The 27,512-nt window shown below is 48.9% G+C and overlaps 10 protein-coding genes and 1 non-coding gene across 16 annotated transcripts; 6 read left to right on the top strand and 5 right to left on the bottom strand.

The window, feature by feature from the left end:
- Positions 1-448: 448 nt before the first annotated feature.
- Positions 449-1,615, top strand: FOIG_11985 (uncharacterized protein). Its single transcript, XM_031212690.1, has one exon. The coding sequence runs from the start codon at positions 625-627 to the stop codon at positions 1,435-1,437; it is 813 nt and encodes a 270-aa protein (XP_031057568.1). The 5' UTR covers positions 449-624; the 3' UTR covers positions 1,438-1,615.
- Positions 1,616-1,713: 98 nt separating this feature from the next.
- On the top strand, positions 1,714-4,418 carry FOIG_11984 (uncharacterized protein). Of its 2 annotated transcripts, XM_031212689.1 has the most exons (3): positions 1,845-2,185; positions 2,251-2,522; positions 2,634-4,418. In XM_031212689.1, exon 3 carries the CDS (start codon positions 3,553-3,555, stop codon positions 4,138-4,140), a length of 588 nt encoding a protein of 195 aa, XP_031057567.1. In that variant the 5' UTR covers positions 1,845-2,185; positions 2,251-2,522; positions 2,634-3,552; the 3' UTR covers positions 4,141-4,418. The 2 variants fall into 2 exon arrangements, with proteins under 2 accessions (XP_031057566.1, XP_031057567.1); XM_031212688.1 differs by having other exon boundaries at positions 1,714-2,185; positions 2,251-4,418.
- A 1,950-nt stretch (positions 4,419-6,368) lies between these two features.
- FOIG_11983 (uncharacterized protein) lies at positions 6,369-7,619 on the bottom strand (the record flags this gene model as incomplete). Its single annotated transcript, XM_031212687.1, has 5 exons — positions 6,369-6,553; positions 6,625-7,131; positions 7,192-7,273; positions 7,331-7,393; positions 7,461-7,619. The coding sequence occupies 5 exons, from the start codon at positions 7,617-7,619 to the stop codon at positions 6,369-6,371; spliced, it is 996 nt and encodes a 331-aa protein (XP_031057565.1).
- A 384-nt stretch (positions 7,620-8,003) lies between these two features.
- Positions 8,004-9,780, top strand: FOIG_11982 (uncharacterized protein). The gene is made up of 2 exons (XM_031212686.1): positions 8,004-9,152; positions 9,201-9,780. Exon 1 carries the CDS (start codon positions 8,102-8,104, stop codon positions 8,474-8,476), a length of 375 nt encoding a protein of 124 aa, XP_031057564.1. The 5' UTR covers positions 8,004-8,101; the 3' UTR covers positions 8,477-9,152; positions 9,201-9,780.
- Positions 9,781-11,060: 1,280 nt separating this feature from the next.
- FOIG_11981 (DNA polymerase eta subunit) lies at positions 11,061-13,804 on the bottom strand (the record flags this gene model as incomplete). Its single annotated transcript, XM_031212685.1, has 2 exons — positions 11,061-12,885; positions 13,578-13,804. 2 exons carry the CDS (start codon positions 13,802-13,804, stop codon positions 11,061-11,063), a joined length of 2,052 nt encoding a protein of 683 aa, XP_031057563.1.
- Positions 13,805-14,738: 934 nt separating this feature from the next.
- Positions 14,739-14,854, top strand: FOIG_11980. The gene has a single exon (XR_004093448.1). It is a non-coding gene; the product is annotated as a 5S ribosomal RNA (ribosomal RNA).
- Positions 14,855-14,940: 86 nt separating this feature from the next.
- On the bottom strand, positions 14,941-16,797 carry FOIG_11979 (uncharacterized protein). 2 transcript variants are annotated; one of them, XM_031212683.1, is made up of 3 exons: positions 16,504-16,797; positions 16,017-16,448; positions 14,941-15,966 (listed from the first exon to the last, which is right to left on the bottom strand). In XM_031212683.1, the coding sequence occupies exons 1-3, from the start codon at positions 16,619-16,621 to the stop codon at positions 15,281-15,283; spliced, it is 1,236 nt and encodes a 411-aa protein (XP_031057561.1). In that variant the 5' UTR covers positions 16,622-16,797; the 3' UTR covers positions 14,941-15,280. The 2 variants fall into 2 exon arrangements, with proteins under 2 accessions (XP_031057561.1, XP_031057562.1); XM_031212684.1 differs by having other exon boundaries at positions 16,017-16,797.
- Positions 16,798-18,325: 1,528 nt separating this feature from the next.
- Positions 18,326-19,639, bottom strand: FOIG_11978 (uncharacterized protein). Its single transcript, XM_031212682.1, has one exon. The coding sequence runs from the start codon at positions 19,411-19,413 to the stop codon at positions 19,078-19,080; it is 336 nt and encodes a 111-aa protein (XP_031057560.1). The 5' UTR covers positions 19,414-19,639; the 3' UTR covers positions 18,326-19,077.
- Positions 19,275-20,714, top strand: FOIG_11977 (uncharacterized protein). Of its 2 annotated transcripts, XM_031212681.1 has the most exons (3): positions 19,275-19,587; positions 19,653-20,317; positions 20,374-20,714. In XM_031212681.1, the coding sequence occupies exon 3, from the start codon at positions 20,377-20,379 to the stop codon at positions 20,632-20,634; it is 258 nt and encodes an 85-aa protein (XP_031057559.1). In that variant the 5' UTR covers positions 19,275-19,587; positions 19,653-20,317; positions 20,374-20,376; the 3' UTR covers positions 20,635-20,714. The 2 variants fall into 2 exon arrangements, with proteins under 2 accessions (XP_031057559.1, XP_031057558.1); XM_031212680.1 differs by having other exon boundaries at positions 19,653-20,714.
- Positions 20,715-20,792: 78 nt separating this feature from the next.
- On the top strand, positions 20,793-21,597 carry FOIG_11976 (uncharacterized protein). Its single transcript, XM_031212679.1, has one exon. It carries the CDS (start codon positions 20,958-20,960, stop codon positions 21,258-21,260), a length of 303 nt encoding a protein of 100 aa, XP_031057557.1. The 5' UTR covers positions 20,793-20,957; the 3' UTR covers positions 21,261-21,597.
- A 1,528-nt stretch (positions 21,598-23,125) lies between these two features.
- On the bottom strand, positions 23,126-27,384 carry FOIG_11975 (histone-lysine N-methyltransferase ASH1L). Of its 3 annotated transcripts, none has more exons than XM_031212676.1 (4): positions 26,690-27,384; positions 24,941-26,128; positions 24,512-24,894; positions 23,126-24,454 (listed from the first exon to the last, which is right to left on the bottom strand). In XM_031212676.1, the coding sequence occupies exons 2-4, from the start codon at positions 26,088-26,090 to the stop codon at positions 23,627-23,629; spliced, it is 2,361 nt and encodes a 786-aa protein (XP_031057554.1). In that variant the 5' UTR covers positions 26,091-26,128; positions 26,690-27,384; the 3' UTR covers positions 23,126-23,626. The 3 variants fall into 3 exon arrangements, with proteins under 3 accessions (XP_031057554.1, XP_031057556.1, XP_031057555.1); XM_031212677.1 differs by having other exon boundaries at positions 23,187-24,454; positions 26,483-27,052; XM_031212678.1 differs by lacking the exon at positions 26,690-27,384 and having other exon boundaries at positions 23,145-24,454; positions 24,941-26,472.
- Between the last annotated feature and the right edge of the window lie 128 nt (positions 27,385-27,512).

Raw genomic sequence — 27,512 nt, 5'->3', positions numbered from 1 at the left:
TGACCTGCAAGCCATGTTTCAAACTGAGGAGCCCATAAATATTTGGGTTTGTATGTCAAACTTGGTCAAATCCTCTCATGTTCGTTGTCCCATGATCTGATGTCCGATGTATTCGGATATTTGCATGGTGTTACCTACTCACTGCAATTCAAGACAACCACTCGAAGGATACGACTTCAGGAGCTAGGATGTCGTATCCTACTAAATTATCGTGGTAGATTCTTACTGTCTGGGTACACCAGTGTCCAAGTTGGAGGGAAGAATGTCCCTGCACTCTAGTGTTGGCAGCTATTTATTGGGTGTCTTAATCGAGTTTGCTATGGATGATGCCGTAGTCAAAGCGCCGAATGCTACGGTATCCAGCCAAAGAGAGCTCTTGTTTAGCTGCTTATGCTTAAGGTTGGTCACCATGAGAATGAGGCTGGCTGAAGCCGTTAGCGACAATAGTGTCTGTCAGCTGCTACATCAGTGGCTAACAGCTCGACGAGCATGAGCTGAAGGTCAGAAGGGAAGCAAGACATTATACACTGTATAATTGAATCTTATTTCCCCTCTTTCTATCACATGCTCGTAATGCCTTCTTTCATTCATACTCTCCTAATCATCGTATAACTGGTGCTTAATATGGCTTCAACTTCAGAACCACTCACAAAAGGGACATATGCACCTTCGGGTCCAAACGACATACGCGGTCCCTGCCCGATGATAAACTCTCTCGCGAATCATGGCTATCTTCCCCGCGACGGCCGAAATGTTCGTGTTGAAGAAGTCCTCGCAGGCATGGACGCAATTGGCCTCTCCAAGCCTCTCGCTGCCGCCTTTGCCAACCCCATCTTTCAAGAACGTGCGCCTTCAAAATTTCACGATGACCCAGTTGTCAAAAAATCTCTTCTGCAAACCATTTTGCAAACTATCAGGGACCCTTGGTCTGTTTTGGGTAAATTTGGTATGCGCAAGCCGGGTCAGCTGGACTCTGAGGGTCACAGGGTTTTGAACTTGGACCAGCTTGGGTTACCCAACACAGTTGAGCACGATATATCTTTGACCCGCCGGGATCATCAACAAGGTGATAACCTCACTCTTCAGAAAGACCTTGTCGAAGATCTCTTGGCGAGTTCAAAGGATGGTCAGACTCTTACCGCGAATGACCTCGCGGAATTTCGCAAGAAGCGCATCGCCAGACAGAGAGAGGATAACCCGGGTCTTCAATATGGGTCTTTCGAACACGATCTTGCGTGTGCGGAGATTGCGCTGATTCTCAATGTCATTGGAACTGGTGATAGTGTGCCATGCAACTATGCCAGGGCCTTTTTGCAGGAAGAGAGGCTGCCGATGCAAGAGGGATGGAAGAGAGAAGAGTCGAGATTGGGTATAATCGGGTTACTCACCAAGAGGAACGGCATCAAGAAGATTATTGGGATGGAATTCAAGTCTTGATGTCATGGCTATCTCTCATTTCACTTCTGCAACGATTCCATATGGGAAGCTTTTCTTTCATCTTGTTCAGATGATGGAGAAGATCAATGACCAAGTTGGTTGGTTTCTACAGAATGATGTCTTTTTACTATATCTACCTAGTACCTAATGTTATGACAACAACTCCCAGTACGACTACTCCCTCCTTTAGTGATGTTGTTTATCCATGACCCATCCGCTTTCCATCGACAACATGTCATTCTTTCATCATTAAGCTCCTTCCATTTTCTGACGTCTTGACCGAGTTTCTCCGGATAGTAGTGGCAAGTGCGAATACGGGGGTTTCCAGTCACGCGGAGATCGTGACGGGTAGTTGCAGTTTCACCAACGATGGCTCCTTCCTGCGAGATGCAGCTGGCCATGACATTGGAAGGTTGTTGCATTAAATTCGCGCTTTCTGTAAGACGTTTACCTGCATTCAACCTGTCCAAGGTAATGGAAGGTGCCTTAGCCTCTCTCTGACTGTTTTCTCCTGCCACGACCCATCCATCTCATCTTCTTACTTCTATCATCTCCACTGCTTCATAAGTTGTCATCCAAGAGACAAACCCTTGCAACCCGTCTCATTTGCCGCCTCATTCAAGTCTCTAAATCACAATACAAAAGGACTATTCAATCACAATGTTGAGCAACAAGACCCACGGGATACAGCATCAAATAGCTTCCAAAACACTTACCCCTTCCGCAATCCTCGAACAGTGACCAACAAGTAAGTAATATCCGATTATTCCAATGGAGTTGAACAAATAATACTAACACTGTGTTCGAAATCAGCCAGCTCATCAAGCGCAAGCGTTTGACGCCCGAATACTCGCATACGAAGATGACCAATCGCAAAAACCCAAGCAAACAAATACTAGGGTTTTGTCGAAATACTGAACGATGTGATCGCTCTTGGGACAGTAGGTTTTCTCAAAGAGATGTTTCAGTTATTTGCTAATTATCTATTCTCATTTGCACAATACCTGGACCACTTTTCACAATCATGGCCTAGATGACTGAATGAGGAATGAAGGGCTAGTGATCACTGCTATCCTTAAGTCTGTGTGAATCTTGTCAATACCTCAGCAAGATAGATCCAAGAAATGAAAGCATCAAGAATGCGGGCTGTTATCTTTCTAACTCTCGTGGTACAACAAACACTCACCACAAGCCAGGCTTGTGTTTGGTTTGAGCTTGCGCAGCCACCCGACTCGCCTTCCCACACCGTACCGTACCGTGCCGTAGCGTATCGTGCCGACCTTGACGCCATCGTGTCAAGCGACTTCACCGCGAACTATCTCTTCATTGCACAGGGAGGCCGAGTTTCCATACAAGGCTAGATATGTTGAACGCTCCGCTCTGTCATGCGGTTGCACTTGTCCTCCAGTGCACGTCAGCTTGATCCTGTACCTAGTGCAGAATCTATCTTGTCTTCAGTCCAAGCATGCTAGCTCGATATGCGAGTATCTATTATGAGATTTACCTGCAGCATATGCGTAACTCGACTCGACCGGGGCTTCCATGCTATGGGCAGGTGCTTGGGTTCCTGTCCTGTCACAGAGCTCTAGCTTCTATCAAGCCTCGGGACGAGCAATAGGCTTGGACTTCATCACACAACTTACACAACTGCCCGCCCGATGCCGCGGGCTTACCTTTCGGACAAATTTATACACTTTTCGCTGACCCAAACAGCAGTTTTCGGCGTATATTCCCAGAGATAAACAATATGATCGACCACGTCCCGCATCAACACCACAAACGGCCGACTCGGATCATCATGGTTATTGTGGCCTAGCCTACGGACGCCTGCAGCCTTCGAAACTGAGCCACCCGGTTCTCGCAGCACCCTGATAATACAGTACGCACGGGTTCGTACAGCCTGCCAGACGATACCAACAGGGCTTGGTCAACTAGCTCTCTGCCGTGCTTTCACGGCCAATGTTGATGCTGTTGCTCAAGAATTGATATATAAGCCTACATATCGAGAGGCAATCTCCTGCCAACTTGGCAGGACAAAGACTTACAAGCACTTCTCAATCCAGTGCCTGTCCAAACATTCTAAACTCACCCTAACCCAATACTTATCTTGTCACAATGATCTTCCCAGTCAGCTCCGACTCTACCCAGGCTTCCAGCCCTGATCCTGTCGCCAATCCGCCAGCTCAAGCCCCCGAACCAGCTCGCTATCAGGTCTTTCATATTCAACACTCCCCTGGCACTCACAAGATCTTCATTCCAACAAGCTCTCCGCGACCGGCAGGCTATCTCTACCATGTTCTGGAATCTTCAAATCCTGAAGATCCACAGCCTACCATGACTCTGGTCTCCGATATCATCGAGACTCTAGGTCAGGTCGGCACCATTCATGATAGCAGATGTGTGGGCTCTATTGCGTCCCAAGAACTCGACAATGCGTGCGCTATGATCAAGAGTCACCCAAGACTATTCGATCCTTACGAGCCTGCCAACGCTCCTGGCAGACCGGGCCGCTGCGAGCTTTGGGTCCTCTCTGTGATCGATACTCTGCTTGGGGACGGCCTCCTCCAGCCGCCTCCGTCGGAGCCTACCTCTCGAGCCCATCAACCTCCAAGACATCATCACACAGCTCACTGCACTCACCAACGACTCTACTCGTATCATCCCTACCAACGAAGGAGCCGCCCGGCTTTGGACCGTGAGTGATGTATGCCGGATGCACCGACACTACTGCAAATATTTGAGGCAGCGAAGACATCTATTTATTGCTTAACAAAATGCTGGAATTTGACGTGTGGTTTCGCTCGAGGGGGATCTTAACTTGAACGTACGGCAGACAGAAACATGTTGATAGTGATGTGGCCAACTCTTGTATTCATTCAACATACTTTTGCAACAATAATAAATCATGAGATTCAACTCTTCCAAGCATTCCGCCCCAAGCGAATAAGAAACAAGACTCATAAACTCCCTGTATCTCTCCCAAAGCACCATCATGATTCAACAACCATAGGATATAAGACAGACGCAAACAACAGAACGGTCAAAAGAGATGTGTCCACGGGATCCAGGATTAGAAAAAGAACAGAAAAGTAGATCATAGAGCCAACCCGTCTAAACCCTCAATTCATCCTCCTGCTGCGCCATCCATGCTACCAACCAGGCTTCCTCTCATAGTACCAAGCACACAATCATTCGCATAAAAAAGATCCGGTTCTCCAGTATTGATCAAAGTCCAGTAGTGTCGTGATATATGCGTGTACAGCTCCGGAAGTCACGCTGTGCTTGATTGAAAGGTCGAAATGTCGTTCCGATAACTGACTCCATATGCAACACAGTGAGTCCAGGATCAAGGTATCCGCACGCCAGGTTGCTCTAAATTGTCGACTTTCACAATTGCCATGTGGCCAGCAGGGTGTAGCAAATATCCAGGCTTGAGCAAGTTGACTCATCCCAAAGGTTACTCAAGAAGTCGGCCCGCGGTGCAAACAGGAGTAGATTCAGTAGAATCCACGGCAACAAGCGACCTATGTCGCAGACAGTAATGAAGCAAGTTGCGATCCAGTGATGTGAAACGAGAATGAATCCAGATTCGTAGTCATTGAATCACCTTGTTTGCATGTTACCTTGGCTCCTTTGGCATGGTATGCTTAGATACTTGTTTTGTTTCTTTGTGTCCCAGGCAACTCATTGCAGACGCAAATGAGTACCGGTATCGTCAGTGACGAATGAGCAAACCTCGGCTGAGGTAAGTTGTCCAGGTCATAGGATCCAAAGCAAAACATTGCTTGAGTAGGAAGAGATCCAGGCAAAAGCAAACATCCTCATGGAGTGGGTCCATTCCTTGGTCAAGCGGGAGGTATTTGCCAGGTGGTTGATCAGAGTCCAAGATGTCCAGGAAGTCCAGTAAGAGGTATCTGAGTCCAGGGAATTCATGTGTGCACCTAGCTGCTTGAGTCAAGTCTGGCGAGTCAGTGTCTTTGCGATTCATATCAAGACGAATATCCATGGAAAGTCCCTGAGTGGAAAGAAACGGGAAGAGGAGGGAAAGCGAGGGGAAGCAAAAATTCCTTTCAAAGGGTTGGCTAATATATACAAGCTCGTTCGAACTCACCTTGCTGTCCGGATGCCGGCCTCTGCCAATTATTATTCCGATAAACACCGCGTCTCGACGGTGGTAAACACCGAAGAATCCGGGAGCTAAAGACATTGGAGTCGAGAGCAAGAACCAGCCAGATCCAGGAAGAACGGAAAACAGAATACTCCCCCTGAGGGTGCGTCCGGACAGCAAGGTCATGACATCGAGATACCACCCCAGATCCACCTGGTAAGGGATGGCTCCCTTCCTTTTTCCAACTCAGCGCCGTGTCCCAGTGTAAAACGTATGCAGCATGGTCTCATCCTTAAGGCAAATAATGGTGTATAGTCGATGAGGTCGTCAATCCAGGAAAGGCCCATCCACAATGCAATGTCGTCATAAAAAGAGTAAAGAAAAAAGACACCCAGGTATGCGTCTCGTAAGGTCCAGTTCGTGTATCCAGGGCATCATCGGTAGCAATAACAGTTGGCACGATACGTCCAGGGGTATTATCGACTCCAAGGGAGATCCAGGTTTGTAGAAGACGGAATCAGCGTCCAGAGGGGCGGAATTTGATACCTTTCCAGTAGGAAGCTCCTATTGAGATGCAAACTTGCAACTCGGTGGTGGCACCAGCCAGAGAAAAGAAATCTGAAACCTCTGAAGGGGATCATATCCGGAAGAAACAGAAAAGGATGAAATGGTCGATCCAAGGAAAATAAGCCGTACTCCATGTAACCCGGTCATTATGCAGAAATCATCACACTCGCGAGGAGGTCGGAGTGCCTCGTCAAGTTCAGGCAAGGAAAGGGAAGGGCACAAAGATCCGGCCTCGGTCCTCCGGGAAACACACCTTTTACCGGCGGCTTGATCGGTGGTGTCGGTCTGTGCTGTGCCTGTCGCTCTCTCGCTCACTACGTCGGCTGCTGGAGGTACCACTGGGATTTGTTTGAGTATTTGTTGGTGTCGCGGAAGCGCGAGTACGGGGGGTTTCTTCATACTGTGTGGCCTGGGTATATCCTTGTGCTGTTGATTGACCTGCTAAACCTTGAGTGTTAGTAATTCGACCATATGGAAACCCGCCGCGCGGGTGTTGCCTCCGCTATACGCACCACGACCGTAGAAGGGATCCTGGGGCTGCATCGCGTAGCCCGCAGGAGGAGCCTGACCTGAATATGGGTAAGCAGTGGCTGTATAGCCTTGTTGCGTGGGAGCAGCAGTGGCATAGGCCTGCTGAGCAGCAGCTGATGATGTGGCCATCTGGTTAGCGTAAGGGTCGTATCCGCCTCTGGGGCGTTGGTTTGTTCCGACGGCCACGTAGGGGCTCTGGGAAGCCTGGTAGGATGGATCCATGGTGGCCGCGGTAGTAGAGCTGAACCTTGTATCCGCCGGGGGAGGAGATTGCTGGGTTTGGGCATAACCGGCAAACGCACCACTACTTGAGGCACCGTAGGACTGGCCGTATGAGCCAGCGGCTCCAGTGTAACCGGGAGCACCCGTTCCTGGGTATCTGGGACCATCAAAGCCAGGGTCACGAGCGTATGGGTCGGTCTGATAAGGGCCCTCGGTAGGACCGTGGTGCTGACGCGACTGGTGCGTCTCCGAGTAGCGGTATTGCACTACAGGTGAGTTAGATGAGTGTCTCGGCGGTACGCCAACGTTTCTCGAGGCAATAGTACCTCCAGAGGTATTGCGCGACGTCTGCGCACGCCTTTCACTATCCCATCGAGCAGAGTCTGCTTTTAGATCCTCAATCATAGCCTGGCGTATCATCATTAGTATCTGATAGGTAGTTATTAATGTTGAGAAGAAACTCACAGTTGTAAGATTCCTGTAAGCGGTGATGTAGTAGCCTTGCACGGCTTGGCCTGTCTGAGGGTTCTGTTGTCATGAAATGTGAGTCAATTGTTTCATCGCGATAGTGGGGTTCATCAGGCAGATGGCGTACCTCGTAATGACCGGGACGCACGAGGGCATCGTTGCCCAGATAGCGGCAGATGTCGGCGGAGATGACTTCGCGGTCGATGCCATCGCGAGGCACGAAGTATTCGTTTTGTCGTCCCGTACCAGAAGTGGTAGGGGCAGCGTTCCGGGATGATCTCGACATGTTGTTGATGTGTGGGGAGGATATGGCCGGCGAAGAGGTAAGATGAGATGAGGAAGAAGAAGAGATGGAAGAGAAGGTCGACAGAAGTGCGGGAGAAGAGGAGATAGAGCCGGAGATGGGGGAGGAGGGAGACGACGTGGAGAGAGCTGAGAGGGTAGAACAGGCAGAAAGAGAAGAAGCGGGCAGGTGAGGATGAGGAGGAAGAAAAGGCGAATGGCGGTGGTGGGCGGTGGGCGTATCCTGTGGGTCTGCACTGTCTATTGGCTGTGGTAATGGTGGTGCTGATGCTAGGCGCTGACGAGGGGATTTCCCACTGGCAGAGTGACTTGCAGGAGACCGAGAGGCCAGAAGACGTCTGCTGGCACCAGTGCTGACACTGGAGCTCGAGCTCAGATTGGAATTTGACCGGCAGTGGGACAGGTTTTGCTGACGGCGAGACGTAGTTGGCTGGAAGCGTCGTCTCGGCGGTGGTCTTGGTGGAGATGCAGGAGAAGGCAGAGGAGGAGGAGGGGCCAGTCCAAAGACAGACGTTGCTGGTGCTGATGATGGAGGTGCTGGAGGGGGGAAAGAAAATGAGAATGGTGGCGATGAGCATGCAGGAGGTTGGTTATGCTGATGCTGATAACCAAACCCGGAAGGTTGAGGTTGCTGATGACTTGATATTGATGGGTCGTCGCCCACAAAACCCTGATACTGTTGGGCGTTGTGGTTTTTGTGGTGGAGCTGGTTCTGATTTTGCAGTAAGCCAAGATAGTATAAGCTGGGGTCTCCCGGCTGTTCGAGACAAAACGCAGACTCTGCTAAAATCTCGTCTATTGATGAGGAACTTCCCTCTTCAGGCTGGGCTGTCAACGTGATGACTGATTCTTCCCTGGGACTATCCGTGCCGGACGCTTGTCTCCCTCCTTGACCGAGCCCAACACCAAGCTGCGGGATCTGCAACTGGCGCTGGCCTCGTGCGTGGGTGCCCTGATACTGATCCTGATCCTGGCTAGCCTGCTCCTTGTCTGTTCCGTGCTGCCAACAACCCTGCGTCCAGTGGCGACCTATTTTGGTGGACCGTTGGACGTTACCGAAGCCAGATGCGGTTGGCACCTCTTGGGTTTGCAGAGCTTGCTCTACAGCGCGTCCTCTGCCTTGCCCGCCTGGGTCCTGGTCTCGAGGTTGGGCTTTGACTTTAGCGGTGACTGGCGACACTTGGGCACCGCGAGAGGCTGGGCTAAACCCTCTGTTTGTCGGTTGAGAATCTCTGGGTTTCAATCCCTCTCCCAAATTCAGCTCCCGACTTTCTTGTGACTCTGCGACCAAGCGGTTTCCGGCTGGCGAGTCACAGCGCAGCCCACCGTATGCTGAATGATCAATGATTGCGGTGGCTGTCACGGCGAACGCCGCTTGTTGTCAATCGACTTTTAACACCGCGACAAGGCTTGTCGTATTTCTGCGAAACTGTTCAAAGTCCCGTACCTAGGACTTAGCATCTATCCTGTCAACTGAGGTTTTGCACCGTGATGTACCCCTCGTGTGGTGTGACAGGTGCGCTGTAAGCCACCTTTCCTGTCTTATCCCATTAAGGAAGTGCAGATGTCTCGTCGTCCGGGTCGCAACGTGGCTTGTCCCTTGTTTGTTCCAAAGATAGCGAAATTGCGTCAGTTATGGGGTATTTTGATTGAAATATCAATTCTCGAAAATTGAACATGTAGAAACGATTCAACCTGTCGTTTATTAAGATCGAACCCGTCGCGGTCCGGATCAAAGATCGAAACGGATCACGACCTTGTCTGTGCTGGCAACGCAGAATGTCTGGGTCCTTTGGGGACAGCTGGTGACAACCAAACAAGTTGCAGATATCAATAGCATGCGCGGCAGATGACTCTTCCAATATCTCTCTGTATCTCGCGTACAAGGCTATCCCTTGTTTTGACGATGCCCAACGACCACTCGAGCCTTCTTCCCCGTCTGTGGTAGGATAATGATGGCGGTACGCCGTCTCTAAGTTACGATCGCCCTCAAGCGGAGCTGAGATACCTCGTACGAAACTCGAATAGGCGACATCAAACTTTGTTTTCTTTCAAGAGATCAGCGCTTGTTGGCGAGACTAGTACTGTAGTGCCGTGAGGTAAGTTGTAGACGCGAAGAGAAATAATGATGGGGGTACTATGACGTCTTGCTTTCCAACTTGGGGTTTTGTTTTTCTTTTCCAGGGAAGTGCCGTGATCTGTAAGAACGAGGCTACCTTGTCGAAGTGACAGAAGAACGAGAGTGGACGAGAAGAATGAGCGGCCACAATATGTGCCATCGCCTCAACTCATCATACACCTCACACTGCTGCTTTATATCTCTCGTCAAGTATTCAATACTCCCGATATGTGCAGATTCACTATCGCTCCTCAACTCTAAGCGACACGTAGATAGATGGAGCTGGTCGTAACTCTTCTCAGCTCTTCGTCACCTATCGCAAGGAAAGCTGTGCCTCTATTCCGTTGCAGCTGCAATATTTGGTCTCGCCCAACTGTCTCGGGACGTTGGGCATCCTTACTCCTGTGTCTCCTTGTTTCTCCATGCCATGTCCCAGTCGTTGTCGCTGACCGTGAATTGCAACCTTTAACGCCCACAAATGATAGGCAACGTGTTTCCACAGCGGGATGCTTGTCAGATGTTGCGATATTCCAACAATACCGCAGCTGCATTTGAGGCCTATTCCCGGTTTGAGTCTTTGAGTGGCTGGCGGTTGGCTTTTCGGCTGCGCTTTGGAGGGTGGGTTGGGTAGCAATGCCTGCACCAATTGAAGCCCAACCCTCTGCCCGCAGGTCCATGTGTTCGGTGCCCAAGCCTTGCTGTCCAATCATCCGGGGAAATTTGACCCAAACTTGTCAACGTCTTGGCATCCCACGAAGTCGTACATTTTGTCATTGACTTTGATAGTTTCTGTACCTCCATCAGCAGACTGTGGTTTTATTAACATGCTTCCGGCCTCTCCGTTGATTTAGGATGAGACGCGTGCGTGAGAGCACGAAAGCCTTGATACTTTGTTGATCCCCCTGATGGGCGCTTCGGCTGTTCGCAGCCTTACCGACCTGTCAAGACGCTTCGGTTGTTTTGACAGACTTGTGTGACCAAGAATCTGCATGTTCCCTGAACTGTGCATCTGCCTCTTTCTTCAAAGGGTTTCAGAACGCCAACGAAAAGTGGATTATCGCACAGCCACGGCTGTACAAACAAGTCCAAGTCTCGTGTATGCTGAGCAGAATGGTGATAACAGCCAATGTAACATGTCGTCTTCTTGCGGCAAAGCCCAAGTCTAAGCTGATGCCGGTGCATCGAGTTACCTCCTGCCATCGTGCTGTGACCTTTTGTTGACGATAACGCAAAGTGAGCGTGAGCAATTGCAACACAAACCTTCAAAAAGCTCGGGCGAGAAACCGCATAGTAATCACTTTCTGTTCAACCAAATTTGAGCCGACTTTGACCTTGCTCGAGTTTGCCTCCCCGGCTCCTTCTTGAAGTGGTTCCTTGCGTCTTTTGCGCAGAGTTGCGTGCAGCAGGTTGTCGTTCAGCGAATGTCGGCTTGACACGTTCTGCGTCTTGTAGATCTTTGGCCATATGCCAATCTCTATGGTTTTGGAGCGCTTCCGGGTCCGCGAAGCTGGCCTTGCAGCGAGAACATACAACATCGGTCAATGAATGCTGTTTTTGATCCACTTGCACATCGAAGGCGCTTTCATGCCACGGTGATGCCTGAGACTCATGCATGGCAAGGTCGGATTCATGGCGGGCCTCACTATCATACTTAGTAGCGAAACTGAGGGTCTTTTGGGTGGGATCTGATGGCAAAGAGCCAGCTTTGGAGTCTTCCCCGTGAGTATGTGAGTCGGTTAGGGAGGTTCTTTCGTGATCAGTGGAGGGTCGCTTGGAGAAGAACCGCTGAATGCCACCATCCTCGACGCGGCGTTTCTTCGCGGAGGGTTCTGGTCCAGTAGAAGATTGACGGTTATCGGGAATCGACGATCGAAGAGATTCTGCCTCTTCCCCCCTGACAAGAAATGCGCCGATGCCCATGTTACCTTTGACGCCGTCTTCAAAGCCTGCTACGCTGAGACTCAAGTTTGCACAAGGCCAGACTCCTCTCCCTTCTGCGATTATCTGCAAAAGGAGGTCTTTAGCCAATTCGAAAAGACTGCCTTCGTCTATGATTCTGCCTTGGGGGATGGGTCCCGACCGCGATCTCACTTGTCCCTCATGGCGATGATGTAAGTTCATCGTCCTCGGTCGTCTCTTGTTTTCCAGAACTCCCTCCTCAACGAGGCGAGCGAATATGTCAGCTGCAAAGATTCTCAGCCATCGCGTTGCTTGTTCTGAAGAGTTGATAGTTGGACGAAAAGACTTAGCCGACAGCATCGACTTGATCTGTGTTCTTGAATTGACCTCGCTTGTATCAATACCTCGGATGGTATTATATATCCAAAAACCTGTATCATGGCCAAGCTTTGTTTTCATAGTTGCCAAAGGAACATCCAACAATTCAATGACGCTCTCTGTGTTGAATGTCGATACTATCTGCTCTCCGAGTTTGCCACCCAAGTTTCGAAGTTTGGTGATTTTGAAGCCAGCCATAAAAGCAGACACAGCTCTGTTGCGTACAACAGTCTGTTTGTTTGGTTTCTTGTATGCCGAACCCAACTTACTGAGAAGCTTGTTGCTTGCTACTCCAGCTGAGCACGTGTATCCCAACTTCTGTCGAACTTCGGCCCTGACTTTGCGAACGATCTCAGATCCGATGAGGATTGCTACATCATCCCAATCTGGATCGACTGTTTCCTGTTCCTCATCCAGATCAATCAAAGCATCGGTCTGCCAGTCGAGCGCGGCAATGGATGGCAAGGGAAGGTTCTCAGTAGGGTCGTCATAGGGGGGCGGGTTTGATAATTCTGGAAAGCGCTCCAGAAGGATCAGGTGGGTTTGGCTCGATAGATCGAGGAAGACCTCATCAATACTTGCTTTTTCCACCTTCTGGAGATCAAGCGGCAGAGCCTCTTTGATACATGCTAAGATCTTCCGAGACTGAAGGCGATAGTGATCAAGTGAAACCTTATCTGTTGCTATGTGGGCGGCGGCATCCTCACGATATGCCCACTTGTCGTCGCCTTCTCTCCATGTAGCTACGTGCTGGACGGTAAGTTCAGGGCACAACTTTTTTGCTTCTTCGACATTGCAATGGCGTCCAATACCAAACTCGCGTGCAGGATAGTTGACTGCGATGAGACCTTGCCTGTTGGAATGTCAGAGACTCGAAAGTGGGTTGGAGAATCATGATATTAGGAGTAACGCTCTGGTGGTGACTGGGGAGAACAGAGCTCCTGGACTGAACATAAACCCCAGCGTGGCAAAACGAGGCTTTCATTTCCATGGCTATGGAAGACTACCGTCTATGGATGTAATCGTGACAACTTTGCCTGCCATCATACAATCGTGGCCAAGAACAGCGGAGCGACAAGGATCAAGTGTTACACAACCTGGGTCAGGAGGTCACGATCTTCGGAGAATTAACATATGAGTTTTCGAGGGTTCGCCTGAGAATGTTCTTGGAGGCTGTGAAGTGAATTGTTGACTCGTATTTCCATGCTCTACAGCTTTTCAGAGATTCTGAGAAGGATCATTCTCTATTCCGCGAACAATGAACGGTCATGGCAATAAGCATGAAGATACTTGGTGACGATCCATCTCGCAAGGTTGAGAGTAACACGATGCAAGCCTCAGCGAAAACTAATTGCTACTGTCCAATCACTGCTGCATCTAAAGAGAAGGATCGAGCAACAGACTCGATTCTCAGTCCAACAGAGGATTTGAGGAATCGGAGAAGAGAGACAACACCTTGTGTTCCATGAGGAGTGTGAGAGTGCAGGAAAATCAGGGCTTGACCTTGGTAGGGACTCGGGAAATAGGAAATGCATTTGTGCTCACCATTGTTGAACAGCTAACGGCTTGTCCTCTGGAATACCAAGTCTAACCGTCTCGCACTGCGCATAAAAGGCGTCGAGGTCAATGTGGGCAATGACGCGCAGCGGGTTCGAAGTGTTGGACGAAGCAAGCTGTGAGAATTGGCGATACGTGAACTGGGAACGCCGCCGGCCTCCTTCAAGCAGTGGTGACGAAGCCCCGAGAGGCCTGTGTAGCGGTGACGAAGACATAAAATGTGAGGCTTCGATATTTTAGGGCTTTCTTGACGGTGAAAAATGCATTCGTATTGTGCGGCTACTGCAAGGCGTTGGTAATGCAGGCGGTCGATGTCTCTCTTCACGGAGAATTTCTCGTGTCCGCGAACGCCACAAACAATGCGACAATGTCGCTCTCTTCGCAAGCTCTTCACAAGTTGGGGCTGAGTTTCTTGAGAGAATTGAGAGAATTGAGATATGCTCCTACGAGGAGTCGTGAGCTTAAAGACGAAGATAGACGTGGTGAATGGAAGGAGGAACGCGAGATGTGATAGGTCCGCGCCAGTGCCATTCAACTCCTTCACAGAGCAAGATCCACTTTCGAACGTCGTTCCCTTCTTGTCCTTAGTTGCCGTTCATTTACAAGACGATGGTTTTAGTAGGATATCTCAGCTGTTTTCTCTATGAAAGAAACGAGTCTCGCTATGATAAATGCCTGCTTTGATGATTGTGTTGTCTGGCGTTATCGAGGTCGTACACTTGACAGTGCAGAAACATGCACGTCATACATTTAAATGGGATGTTGGGCCAGAAATTGCAGATTTCAGCAAGACTTCAAAAGAATTCCTCCTCCATAAACTTACGCATGTTTCAGCGAAATTACAAGTCTTAAGTAAGATGATATGTACAGAAGGTTCTTTGGTTGCCGAGTGTCAAGAAAACCACCCGATCCGTGAAAAGCCACCCTAGAGCATGCGGGCCACGATGGCTTCAACCTGCATCACAACCCACCGTGGCACAGGGCATTTCCCCTCCCCTCTTCAAGTGGCACTGCCTAAATGACTTGACCCTCTTAGTGACTTGGATCTCAGAGGAGTGCTCATCTGGCTCTTCATAGTTCTCCTTCACAACCACCTATCCCATCCCCAGCGCAAAGATATGAGCCTCGCCACCACCTCTTCAGGTACATACGACCAAAGCTCGTAGAGAATACGGGATCCCGTCCGCTCTCCCATCGTCAAGCTGCGAAGCGCCGGATTAGTAGTTGGGTCGGTGACGACCAGCGAATCCCCGGTGTTGTATGTTTTTTGCGATATTCGACATCTCTTTTTGCCTCGAGACTACTCAAGTTACTGCACAATATATGAACGAACCGGCTGGGCAAGCCTGTCTTTGGAAAGTGATGCTTGTCGGGTGAACCCTCTATTTAGCGTTGACAATAGTAAAGTCTGTACCTACGTGGTCCTCCACGCACGATTTCTAAAGCTGCTAGTAACACCTACGCTATTCAAGCAAGGCCCAGTGGCCTTTGTCGAGTCCAGGTGCGTGTCTAAGTAACCGATCCTGATTAAAACATAAGAAAAACACACAAGTCTTTGCGCTTATTGTGGTGGCTAAGCTGGACTATACCAACTAGTTCTAGTCTTTAAACATTACGTATACCGCTACTGTCCTTTTCCGCCTCTTGCCCTATAACAAATGATATAAGTCTTTGTGCAACTCTTTGGGTATCTAATTCGAAGTCATAGCCGCTGCCCTCTTCTCGGGGTCGCTCCCCTCAAGCCCATACCGTCTTTTCAATTCCTCCACCAGTGGCCCAAACTTGTAGTCGCTCACCATGCTATCATGGCGGCTACAGGGCGAGTGGCGGATGGGTAGAAACCACTCGATGATCGAGTCTCCCATGACTGATTTGAAGTTTTGCAGGTAACCCAAGTGCCATGGGTTCTCTCCAGGTTCTGCCTGGAGGATGGCGAATGTCCGCCTAGCTTGTTGGTCTCTAGCCGCCATTGCGCTTGCTCGTGCGGACGCAGCGCCATTCGCTTGTGTCATTCCACTGGTGTGAGCTGCATCTGGAGCCCTAGGACCCTCTCCGGGTCTTTCCAGTGGGTAAGTGATGGTGTTGAATCGATCATTCGGTGGGGTGTCTGTCGGAATCCGAACTGCCAGTCGAAAGATCTGGTTCTTCTTGTACATATCGACATTGGTGATGTTTTGAAAAGCAAATCTTAAAGCCGTGACTGTCATGGTTATGGAGAACAAGCCGAAAAGACCACCAAGTGCCAGAGCAACAATGAGTCGCGCGTCAATACTTTTGGCTTCTTGTAGGCGTAGGCTGGTAAGGTAGCCATTGGTGGAAACAATGATTATGCAAAAACAAGCACAGTAGAAGCAAAATTGTATAAAAAAGTTAAAGGCTGCTGAAGCATTAGTTACTGCACAAGGTTTCCTCAGGGCTAACACTCACAAGTTTCCGAGATGATGCCGCCCATCCAGGGACAGACATGGTCCATCTTGTACACGCAATAATCATACTCGGTAGAATGATGCGCCCGGTCAGGCTTCCAGTTTCTGCAATCGGAGCACCACTTAGGGAAACCATCGAGTTCGCAAACAAAGATATCTTTGCTGTAGAACGACTCAAGACCGGGGCTGTCGGGTTCGTCGTCTCGAGGTGCCCAAGATCGTATCTCGACGTCGGCTCCGTTGCTCGCTCGTTGATTACGCTCCTGCTCGAGGGCTTCCCTTTCGGCTGTCCATGGCACAAAGCCAGGGTTGAATTGAATCGTTACGTAGCATCGTATGTAGGCTGCGACCATGAGAAGGAGGAGGATAGAATACAATGCAATTAGAACAACGCCGACTGCCGTCTTGCCCCTTTTTTGCATGAAGTCCTGGACTATTAATTGTCAGCAAATGTTCAATAAGCAGCAGCACAGCAAGACAGAGCTCACCGCAGCAGTAGACAATGATATCGTAGGTCGCGTAAGCCACGAGTGCCAGCATCAGCAGAGGAAGCCCGCGCGCGATCCATCGCGTGGAACGGCGTTTGCTGGTTGAGGGTTCTGGCATCTCATCGCTCCATGGGGAGGACCAATTCGACGAATGACTGGAGCGAGGGCTCGCGGACGGCTCTATCCCGGTGATTACAGAGAGTGAAGAATGTGAGTGTGTGCGAGCTGATCGTGGACGAGTAATGATCTCATCTTCTGTTGTTTGTGCTGCGGCATTGGCAGTTTCCGCTGTAGTAACAATACCAGGTCGGGCCAAGTCCGCCAAGTCCGACTCGTCCGGGTGGGTCACCACCGTGCTTTCCATCGCTGTCATTTCTCAGAACACACTGTGTAACTACCCAATCAGGAAATGCTAGATGGAAGGCTCCGAGGTTGGTAGATTCGATCGATATATAATCGTCGACAGATTTTGGTTACAGAAATGGAAAAGTCTCATACACCCAAAGGAACAGCGTGTGCAATACTTATACTTTCTATAATTATACTTCAAGTTTCTGTCACATGTGTGTTATAGCGTGCCCTTCCAACGTTGTTGCTGTGCAATTGTCGACTTGGACTTCGATACGGAGTACTCTCGAATCTATTTACATGGGGCGACGCACCACAAGATATTTTACTTGCTGATAGGTAATTCACTAAATAGGACCCAATAAGAATTTTTGAATAATTATTTAGGTTTTTTCAGAAAACCAGAATTATGGTACAAAGTACCAATGACTGACATTTAAAATGTTGAATGGTCAAGTCCGTACCTTTGACAAATTATCAGCAACGTGACAGAGAAACATGTACGTAACTAAACGCCTACTTAAAAATGATAGGATTCTCGAGCTACTTATACCAAGACCCAGACCATCATTAGGAATGTCTCTTATGGGACTGACTTGGAGTGTTGGCGACTCACATCCATGGATCTAATTCTGAGGTCCATAACCCCCACTGTCTCTGCCGCCCTCTTCAATGGATCCATCCCAATGCCTTTGTTCTCAGCCGAATTGAGCATCAACCAACAACACAACCAACAAACCAATAAATCTTCATTTCGTTGCATCGTAATAACAAAGCTTCATACTGTAATTGAATGGCTGTCATTGTCTCCTCCAGAAGCCGCTATTCAGGGATCCCTACTCTTTAGATGGCTTCGAAGCATTTGCGAAAGCCCCAAATCAAACCAATGGCGCACAATCTGCCTCAAGTCCGCCTTATATGCAGAACTCCTACACCAACTGCAGATTCTATTCACTACATTTACAATCTAGTTCAAATGAGGGCTGTCGTCTTTGTGATGTGCTACCATTGAGTCTATTTTTAGACTATCAAATATTTGAGCTGCCAGAGGATCTGCTGGCTTTCAAAAGGAGGGCTAAGCCTTCGAGAACTCCTCAGCGACTCGTCAGCTCGTAGAGTCCACGCACACACCAAGACTAGATATAAGGTAGTGAGGATTTCTATCCTGAAATTTTGAGAGGATTCGAGGAGTCTATTGCTGACTTGAGGCCCGACAACTTCTTACCTATAGGCGCTTGTCCAGGACAAGGCAGAGCAGGGACCCCTTAATTAAAGAAATGCCACAGATCGCCTCGGTTATCATGCCACAAGGTTTATGCCTCTAACATTTATGGCATGTGAGCCAAAGAATCCTTCAGCAATGCTCTTGCTGATTCCGAAGCTTGTGTTATTGGTCACGATGCAGTACCTTATGCAAAGCCTGAGGAGGCTACAACGGGACTGGTGCTACACCTTAGAACCAAGGAAGCCATGCATTTGATGTCAGGCATCAAGTGAGCTCCCAATCCTTCTTCAGGGTGCCTGAGTCCATAATCTACCTTGTCCTTCATCCGTCATCTTGCTTCGCAAATGGGCGTAGATTTCACCTGCTAAGGGTCACGACGTCGACCCTACAAACGTCTTTGCATCAGTGCAAAAAAACAGAAAAAGATCACGAAAAACAACGTCCCATCTTTGCAGAAACCGTTCTCACCTACTTCGAAGATCGTCCAAACCGCTTTTGCATATAGCATGGCCTCGCCAAGGCTCAATAAGCGTGTGTGAGCTTTCATCAGCCCATACACCAAAGCGCCTGCGCCCGTCTACGATCACCATTTTTCTCAGCAGCACACAAGATACATAAAACGAGAGCCTTATGGATGCTGTGGTTTGATCACCGGGTTTATTGAGAAAACTCTGTTTCAAGCTCGATAGACTTCCAACTCCACGGTTGCACGCTCGTGCTGGTTTGCTTATCACACAGCGCAGCGTTATACAAAATTTCCAAGAAACAGCGCTCAGCAAAGCATGCGGCTCCTTATGACACTTGGGTATTTTCACGTTAGCTATATGTTTGCACACAATACAGGCAGGCTGTTGGTATGTCTTTTTATACTTGCACTATCTCCCAGGCTCCTAACGCGGGTGCATATTACCATGAAGTGGGGGCAAGGCAGTCTCTCAAAGAAACATATAAGCTCGTTCCTCCGTCCTCCGTCCTCCGTCTTTCTCAGTTCTGCCCGGAGCCTACTTTGATTCTTGCATACAACTGTCCTTTCGTGTCCTTTCAGTTTGCTCGCACTTGCTCTGTGTGACTATCTGAGGCCTAGAGGCTTGCAATGCAACTTGAGCAAGCGAATCATTGTTTCCTCCCCATGTAGTGACAAATTGTAAGTCGATATCATCGAAGCAGTTTCTTTTTGACGATAACTGACGATCCAATATAGATACAAGTATTCTTTCTATATTAAAGTTCTCATATCGAGACATGTGGGTGGATGCTGTGGAAGCTTGGTGAGTCAAAGCTGCACTATCTCGGTATTTTCCCTTTAAATCGTGGCCCTCAAAGAACAACCAGAACATCAAATCTGACTATCTCTAACTCTCTATTTTGCAGTCTAGGTCGGGTGCTTAGCCTAGGTGTTTGCTTGCCTCGTTTGGCGATATCAGAACCATTTGGCGACCCACGCCCAAAGTCCTATAAACGTACCTTTGTACTTTCAAGTGCTTGGCAAAGGTACCTGGGAAATTAGTGAGGCATGTTATTCTTCGGCCTTATTCATGTACCCGGATGAATAGGTTATGCTAACATGCACACAAAGAATGACATTGCATAAAGGAGTTTGCACTTTGAACCAGGCTTTCGTCACATGCCTACAACAAACGGTATCGACGCTCAACTGTTCATCCGATGTCGGCCGGCGCAGAGCCTCATTCCCCCAAACTTCAATCTCTTTGTTTGGGCTTGTCCCTGTCGCATTTCTCCGCCCTGCTGAGTTGGATTTGTTAATGCTTGCGACTATACCGTGATTTCGACCCTGACGGTTAGTCCAACACCCCTCGGCTAGGTATTCCAAAGCGAAGGCCCCCGCTCTTACGAAAGAACGGCAACCCCGCCCTGGTTTCCAACTTACACTTCACACGCACGCTACCTTACCGCAAACATGCGCAATCCCAAGGCCCAAGCCCTGTCGATGGTGCTGAGAGGCATTCCCCTTGGGGGAACGAGTTTCAAGTCTCCGTCGTTGTTGTTGTTGTTGTCGCTAACTATTAAGCTCCAGGGGCTTAGCAGACACTAACATTCAGGTGGGGCTTTGAAAGACTGGTCTACGACGTTCACTCGCAATTGCGATATCCGACAACTCCATTTACAATGCCCATGGCATTTACCCAAGGCCATTTAGAAGCTAAGTGGGAGTTGAAAGCAGCTAGCAAGGTATTCCTGCCAGTTTGTGGTTGAGGCATGTAAGTCATCTCGATTCAAAATGTGCGGTTTCTAGACCCCTTCTAGAGGCTTGCCTCAGATTCACCATGTGATCATAGATAATGCCAACAATGGCTCGCCTCAGTGACAAGCGCACCCCTTTTCTCAAGCATCCGACTATCATTGATTTCCTACGAGCGATGTCGACTGAGGCGAAGCTACTCTCGACCACGATTCTCATGTCTTCCTTGGGCAGTGCCCAAGTGCGCAGCAAAGTCCGAGCCGATGGCAACTATTCTCGTCCAGTCCTTTGGAAGCTGGCCAGACATATGGTTAGTGAGTCAGGGTCACGGCAATCAAATTATACGCTCGAGGGTTGAAACTTTCTCAAACCCCCTATTAAACAACCCCTTTTGAAGCTTTGCGATTCTCAACCGCTATGTCACACAGTCACACGATAGACGACTATGACAATTTCAATCATATACGAGTGTAACTGATTGCTCCGATGCGAAGACTTATTAGTCTCTTTGACTCTGAACCATGTCAACGTGGGAGTTCCAATCATGGGGCTTGTTTGTTTTGGCCATCAAGTGGTGTCTGTGGGAAACCACAATCGCCTCACTGAGGTCTTGTATTCCTTTATGACTAGTATTGTTGGGTCTAGTATTGGACTTAATGGTTGATGCTGGATACTTAAAGGATGATCTCGACGGCTTTCGTTGGCTTCCTCAACAACTCTCAAGCTTTTAAACGGCAGCAAACTTGCAGTTCAAAGACTACTCGACCTTTTGTTTATCTACCACTGAAAACCCTACCATCATGCCTACACAAGGTGTCAAATACATGTGGACATGTTCCAAATGTGGTGATGTCAACAGCTTCACAAATGGGGAGGCCTGCATCGAATGCAATCATTATTACAGCTCTACATGCTGTTCCGCTTTTACTCTCCCACTCGGTGGAAAGTAGAAATAACGTCTTGAACGCTACAGCAACTTCATAATGAACGAGGAGTCGCGGGCATATCAAGAGGTGGGAAAGGAGCGAAATGAATAGATTGCCGCCTACGAGTTGGGGTGGCGGACACATCATGGCCTGGCTTCAAGAGACTTGATCACATAGCCAGACGCTTTTGAGTTGATCAGCAGAGCTCATATTGAGCAATGCCCAATCAGACGACAGCATCGACAGCAGCTGGTTATGATATACAGCAGTGCACCATAACGGTATAGACAAAATCATGGGAAACAGTAGATGCCTCTGGCACTGTTGTCCAAGGGAGATAGGCGGCGTCTTGATGGCAGTGAATGAGCACGGCCTTATTGTTTTCATGGCTCTCATGAATCTCTTTTGCGATGATCTGGTGGCGATCGTCTAACCTTTGCCTTGTTTATGTTGGGATATGGAACTTTCTTCTGTCTTCAGTTATTTTCATTTCTTTTATTGATGCTTTCAATTTCCCCAAATATCCCAGAGGATGCTATCTCATCTGGTGTTGCTAGATGCCAGTATCACCCTCCCTTTCGTGTCTCTCTTCTCTTCTCTTCTCTTCTCTTGTTCTATTTTGGCTTTCATTTCTACTCCCGAGTGTCTTAAGACCTCGATTTACTGCTTTAGACTTTCCTTTGTCTAGTATAGTTTGTCATGTTGCTTTCTTCTGTATCTTAGACTAGATGTGTGCTGCAATATGCTGGCGGTCTCATTTGACATGCGCTTTTCCTTTATCCGGATTGGCAGGCTGATAGAAAATATTTCTATTTTGATCATACGTTTTCAGGGTTCCCCTTAATGGATATGTGACTGCTATGGGTAAAGTTAGGCCTGAATCGAGGCAAAGTCTCCTGAACGTGTCGCGATACACCCAATCTAAGCGCAGCGCCTGGCTTCAGTGAGGTTGGCGTAATATTCGAGGGGTGGCAGTGGTTGGTCAGAGCGGCTTAGTCAACTTCTTACAGCGAATGGAATCCGGAAGCATCGCATTCAGAGCATCCATACAAAAGAAGCATCATATCATGTTCCCGATTTCGGCCGCGGGATCAAGGAGGTGGTGGCACGTAAGTATGAGACTTCCTTACAGTAGGTAGTTTACAAGTTATCTATAGGCCTCCAGCCTCGATAGAGTTAGTTTTGGCCCCTGTGATTGTAAGAGAGGAGGCACTGAGCCATGTCACTCCATTACAACTTGAAGACTGAGTCTTACTTGAAGTTCTTGTCTTTGTAATTAATAATTAGAGAATTTTCTCGATAGAATTTACCTTTATTGATCAAGGATTTGTAAGTCTCAGTCGAAGAATAGCCTCTCGCTCAGTCATCCCCAAGAGAATAGATGGAAGTCTGCAAGTGAATGTGTGAAGTGCCTGTAGAAGCCGGCTCACCTGCACAGCGTGACAAGCGATGAAAGCACGCATCTTGACCACCAAATAACAGCAAGTTCCCTTCTGGAACCCTTCTTCGCTGTGTCGCCGAGGGCTTACGAATTGACAATCCGTGTCATCGGGGCTTCAGTAACCATTGATCCTCCTGGCAAACACCTGAAGCTCGCCAGAAACCAGTATCAACACTCTCCTCCCAGACAGCACCACTTGAGATTTGTCCAAGTCTACAACATACCCCCAATTAGACGTTCCGCTCCTCGTCCTAGAACTTACAATACCAAATAAATGCTCACAAGCGCAATGCGCATTTGCGACTCATCAGTCCTGCGCTACAAGTTTTAGGACAAGAACAAATATGCCCCAGCGCAGTGCATTTAGCTCCGATGCCTTGTTTCGCCTCGCAATGCCTTGAGGAGTCTGTGTATCAAACTGGGATTTACAAATCAATGACAGTCATCAAAGACTGAGTGAGTATTATGAATGTGCAATCAAGCCCGATTCAGTGCTTGAGATATGCAATCGCATAACCCCTGATCCTTGACGATCAATGTCACCGCAAAGTCTCGCATCACATTTTGATCACGAGAAATACACATTGTATTGCACACAGCCGACAAACACTTCCAAACATCATTACAATACGTGTTGAACAGTAAAGCATGAAAGATAGCTAAAGCAAGGTTACAGACCTCCAACAGCCGGCCAGCCATCCACCCGTTCCCTGATACTGTACAATGCCAAACCTTGCCTCCTTATACGCCCTGGCGCCCGCAGACAAGCAATAAAATGAAGACAATGGCGGGAAAAGAGCAAGATTAGCACCCAGATTTCCTATCGCTCCCCTGTTCCTGTTCCTGTCCCGATCCGTTTCTCCTGCCCCTATTCTTGATTCATTTCGTGATGCAATGGAGCAGTCCAGGTCTGCGAGAATGCCTCGCCTCCTTTATCAGTAAGCACAAATCCTCATCCCAACGTCATCAACTCTTTGATGTTCCTAATCGTCTGCGACCACCCGAATCTCGCCATCGCGTGAAAGATCCAATGCCTGTCGGGGCGAGGTCACTCGTGATGATGTCCTCCTGAGACTGGCCGTCGTCCTTGTCGCCTTAGTTGACACCTTGGTCACTGAAGAGCTCTTGGTTCGGCTTGCAGAGACAAGGCCGACACTCGATGCACGCTCCGATGCTCGCCTCTGTGGAGTGCGTGAGTATGTCTGCATGACTCGTTTGGTTGTCGTCTTCTTAAGGAGAACTCCAGTCGAGACACGTCGCTTAGCCGGTGACTTTGAACCCAGAGCCGCCTTCCTGGTAGTCGAGGCCACTGTCGAAACACCCTTCTTGAGAGCATTTGCTGCGCCCTTGGCCATCTTAGAACCGGCGTTGGAAATGGCTCGCTTCACTCCCTTTGCAGGCTGCACCTTGCGCTTCTTCGCATTCTTGCCATCGTCTCCTTCGTCTCCGATAAGCTCCTTAAGCTTACGTTTGCCTGCCTTGACAGCGCCCTTGACAGCATTCTTGAGATCAGTCTTGGGCTGCTTGACTTCGCGAGGCTTTGGTCCTAGAACACCACGGCAGTTGGGCTCTCCGCAGAGGCATTTCTGTACGTTCTTGGCAGAAAAGGGGTCAAAGTTGTAGTCATACGTCAGCTCATCACCTGTCATGATGGGCTTATCACCCGCAAACAGGGCCATTCGCGGCTGTCCGGAAACGATCCATTTAATCATTCTGCAATTTGGGTTGCAACTGTGATTCACGAAACGCGCGATGCTTCCTGTTGTTGCGTCGATGATCATATTTTGATCGAAGCTCATGAGATAGTAGCACTTTGCTGAGTCAGCTAAATTGTCCAATCAAAATCGCAAAATGACTTATAAACTAACCTCATTGTCCTTGTATACTTCGGTCATACGGCGCTCACACTCATCTTCAGTGATGATTTCTCCGGCATACTCCATGATAATTTGGTTGGGTCTGAAGCATCGGTTGCTTCGGACACCATACCCACGGTCGGAAGTCTTGATCACCTCAACGCCAACTCGGTACTTTCCGCCCTTGTTTCGGCGCGCCGTGAGGGTGGCAAAAGCACGGTTGGTGCAATACTGCTTGCCCGCATTGCAATTCTGCTCATCACATTCGTAAAGCATAATTCGGTTCTGGCAGCTCTCACCACATCCATCTTCCGGCTTGCAAACGCACTTCGATGAATAGTCGTGGAAGTGAGGGGACTTTCGCCAGTAATCCTTAGATTCGCCAATGAAGCGATCTAGACAACGTTAGTGCTAAACTTGCAATTTCGGCACAAAACTTACTCTTTGTCATTTTCTTCCATTCATCGGGTTTTGGTTGACCTGGTGGAAGCGGGTTGCAAACCTGGTAGGGGAGCTTGAAGTCGCGGCCTTCGATGAGTGTGCGGAGACCGTTAAACATGGGCAAAGGCATTGTCTTGTTGACGCGACCGCTGGGAATAAGTTCCGGCAACTGAGCCAGAGCCTTCTTCTCTCCCACGGTCAAACCCTTAGAAATGTCGATGGGAGCATCCTGTCCAGCGTAAAGACCCTTAGCAAGGTATTTCTTGACCCGACGCTTCCTGGTGTTAATCACGGGCTCGGGTTCGGCCTCTTTGGGCTCCTCGGCAGCTTGTTCAGGCTCAGCCTTCTTTCGTGAGGCTGATTTGGCAGCCTTAGGGTCAACAAATTTTCCGTTTGACCACACACTCAAAACCACAGGCTTCTCGTCGATGTGCGCAAATTCCTTAGTGTCCTGCAGACGCCTGAGCTCGCGTGACATGGGCGTCGAGGTCTTTTCCATGGATTTGCGACTGCGTTTGGTAGCCTTGGAGTTTTTAGTAATAGGTGTAGCTGCGATAGGCGCAAAGACACTGGTCCGACGCGTCAAAGAACGTCTGCTCGAGCTACTCTCCTCCGCGATCTTCTGGCGACGAGCGCGGGGGGAATCTAGCTTGCTTGCTGACTGAGTAGCCCCCAGCGCGTCGATACCACTGCGTACGGTTTCGGGTGTTGCATCCTGAGGAGTATTGGACGTTCCCTCGTCATCACCCAAGATTGGACCGGAAATGGTCTTTCTTCTTCGTCGTCGGTCCGCGACAATGTCTCCTTTGGCGCGTCGTTTTCCATGGCCAGCTGTACCACTCAATTGAACAAGATTGTAAACCGGGGCACTGACGCGGCTACGTCGAGAGCGAATTGGGGCAGGCGGCAGCGCATTGGCGGCGCTGTCGATCTCTGTAGGCTCGATGGGCTGGGATATAGTAGGCGCGACTTCGGGAGAGTCAGGGTCGAGTGCAACGTGAACGACATCGCGTTTGGGAGAATCGGAGTGAAGACTGGCTTCATCGGCGACGGTAGTAGGAGGTGTTGAAGTTGCAGACGCGACATTGGAGGAAGAATCGTCCGTGGTGCTGACCTCAAAGGCGCCCTCAGAGGACAATAAGAGTGCCATTTCGGCAGGGGCAAAGCTCGCCTGAGAGGTGTAATAGACTGTTTGACGCGAAATATTTAGAACCGAGAAATCATTCGAAGTGTAGAAAAAAGTAAAGAAAATGGATGATTTGAGTAAATTGAAGAGAAAAATAAGTCAAGACGTTGTGTTTGACAAAGTTTAGCGTGTAGAAGGAAGAAAGTGTGAGGTAGAGAGTTAAATGAAAGTGAGAAGCAAACGCGGCGCGCCCAGAGATGGAGATGGGAGTGGGAAGGAGCGTGGGCGACTAGGTACAGTAATACCTAGTCGAGTGGGTGGTGCTCTCCCCCCGCGCGCGCCGGTCCAACCTTAGACTTGCCAAGGGTAGGCAAGGAAGAGAAAGGTAAGGTCCAAGGCTAATGCTTGGTACGTACTATCGTAGTTTCCGTGTAGGAGTAAGAAAAGCCGAAAAAGGAGAAGGATGGATGGATTCGGCGAGCGAAAGAGAATGCTGAGAGAGGCAGGAGGTTGATGTGATGTTGATAGAAGAAAGCAAGAGAGGAGCAATCGAATAAAATAGACTCGATAAAGTGAATCACTCTTCTTTGGTGAATATGAAAGAGTGTATCAGTGGAACTTACAGATAAAGCGAAGATAATCGGGTTATTATATATTGTGTCGTGTTGTATTGTCTTGAAAGAAGTTCAACAATGAATGTTGATGCTGCGTTTGGACCTCGTCGCGTTCTTTGTTGGTTGATTTGAAGAAAAAAGTGGGATTGAGTGGCCAGGACGTGACGAGGGTCAAAGGAATAGAGAGATACAAAAGGAGGGGGGGATGAAGGAAGGAAGAAGGGTAAAAAACGAGATGAGAGAGATATAGAGACGAATAGTGGAGAATAAAAGTCTCGTGCTCAAGTGTAATACATAAATACCTAGACTCTTGATACTACAAGAGATAGATGGATGGTATCGATGTGTTGCAGTTAGTTGTAGTTAGTTGTGAGATGAAGAGAGAGAGAGAGAGGAGGAAGAGGCTGGGAGAGCAAGGAAGAGAAGGGAGTTAAGTTGAGTTTGCTCGACCCCAGAAAAAAAGGCTGATGAGCGAGCGCTTCGATGGGATGTAGGGAGCAAAAGAGGAGAAAATCAACAATTGGATGCGAGGATGAACATGGCTGGCTCAATTTCGAGGCAAACGCGAATCTCCTAGTCCAAGGCCAAACAGACAGACCAGACCACCCGAGGCTCAAGAGGCTACTTTATTTCCGATGGCGGTACGATACCTGCCAAAGCATTTATGGAATTGGGAAAATTGCACCTGATTCTATGCACATGTTTATTTTTTTATCGCATGCACACACGCTTGATATTGCTCGAGTTACAGGTCTCCATCTCGATATCTCATCTTTCACTGCTTTGCCACCTTCAGCCTTGACGGCATCTGACTCAGATACCACCACTTTAT

Source organism: Fusarium odoratissimum (assembly GCF_000260195.1).
Source record: "Fusarium odoratissimum NRRL 54006 unplaced genomic scaffold supercont1.24, whole genome shotgun sequence".
Taxonomy (NCBI): Eukaryota; Fungi; Ascomycota; class Sordariomycetes; order Hypocreales; family Nectriaceae; genus Fusarium; species Fusarium odoratissimum.
This window is presented reverse-complemented; position numbering and strand designations above follow the sequence as displayed.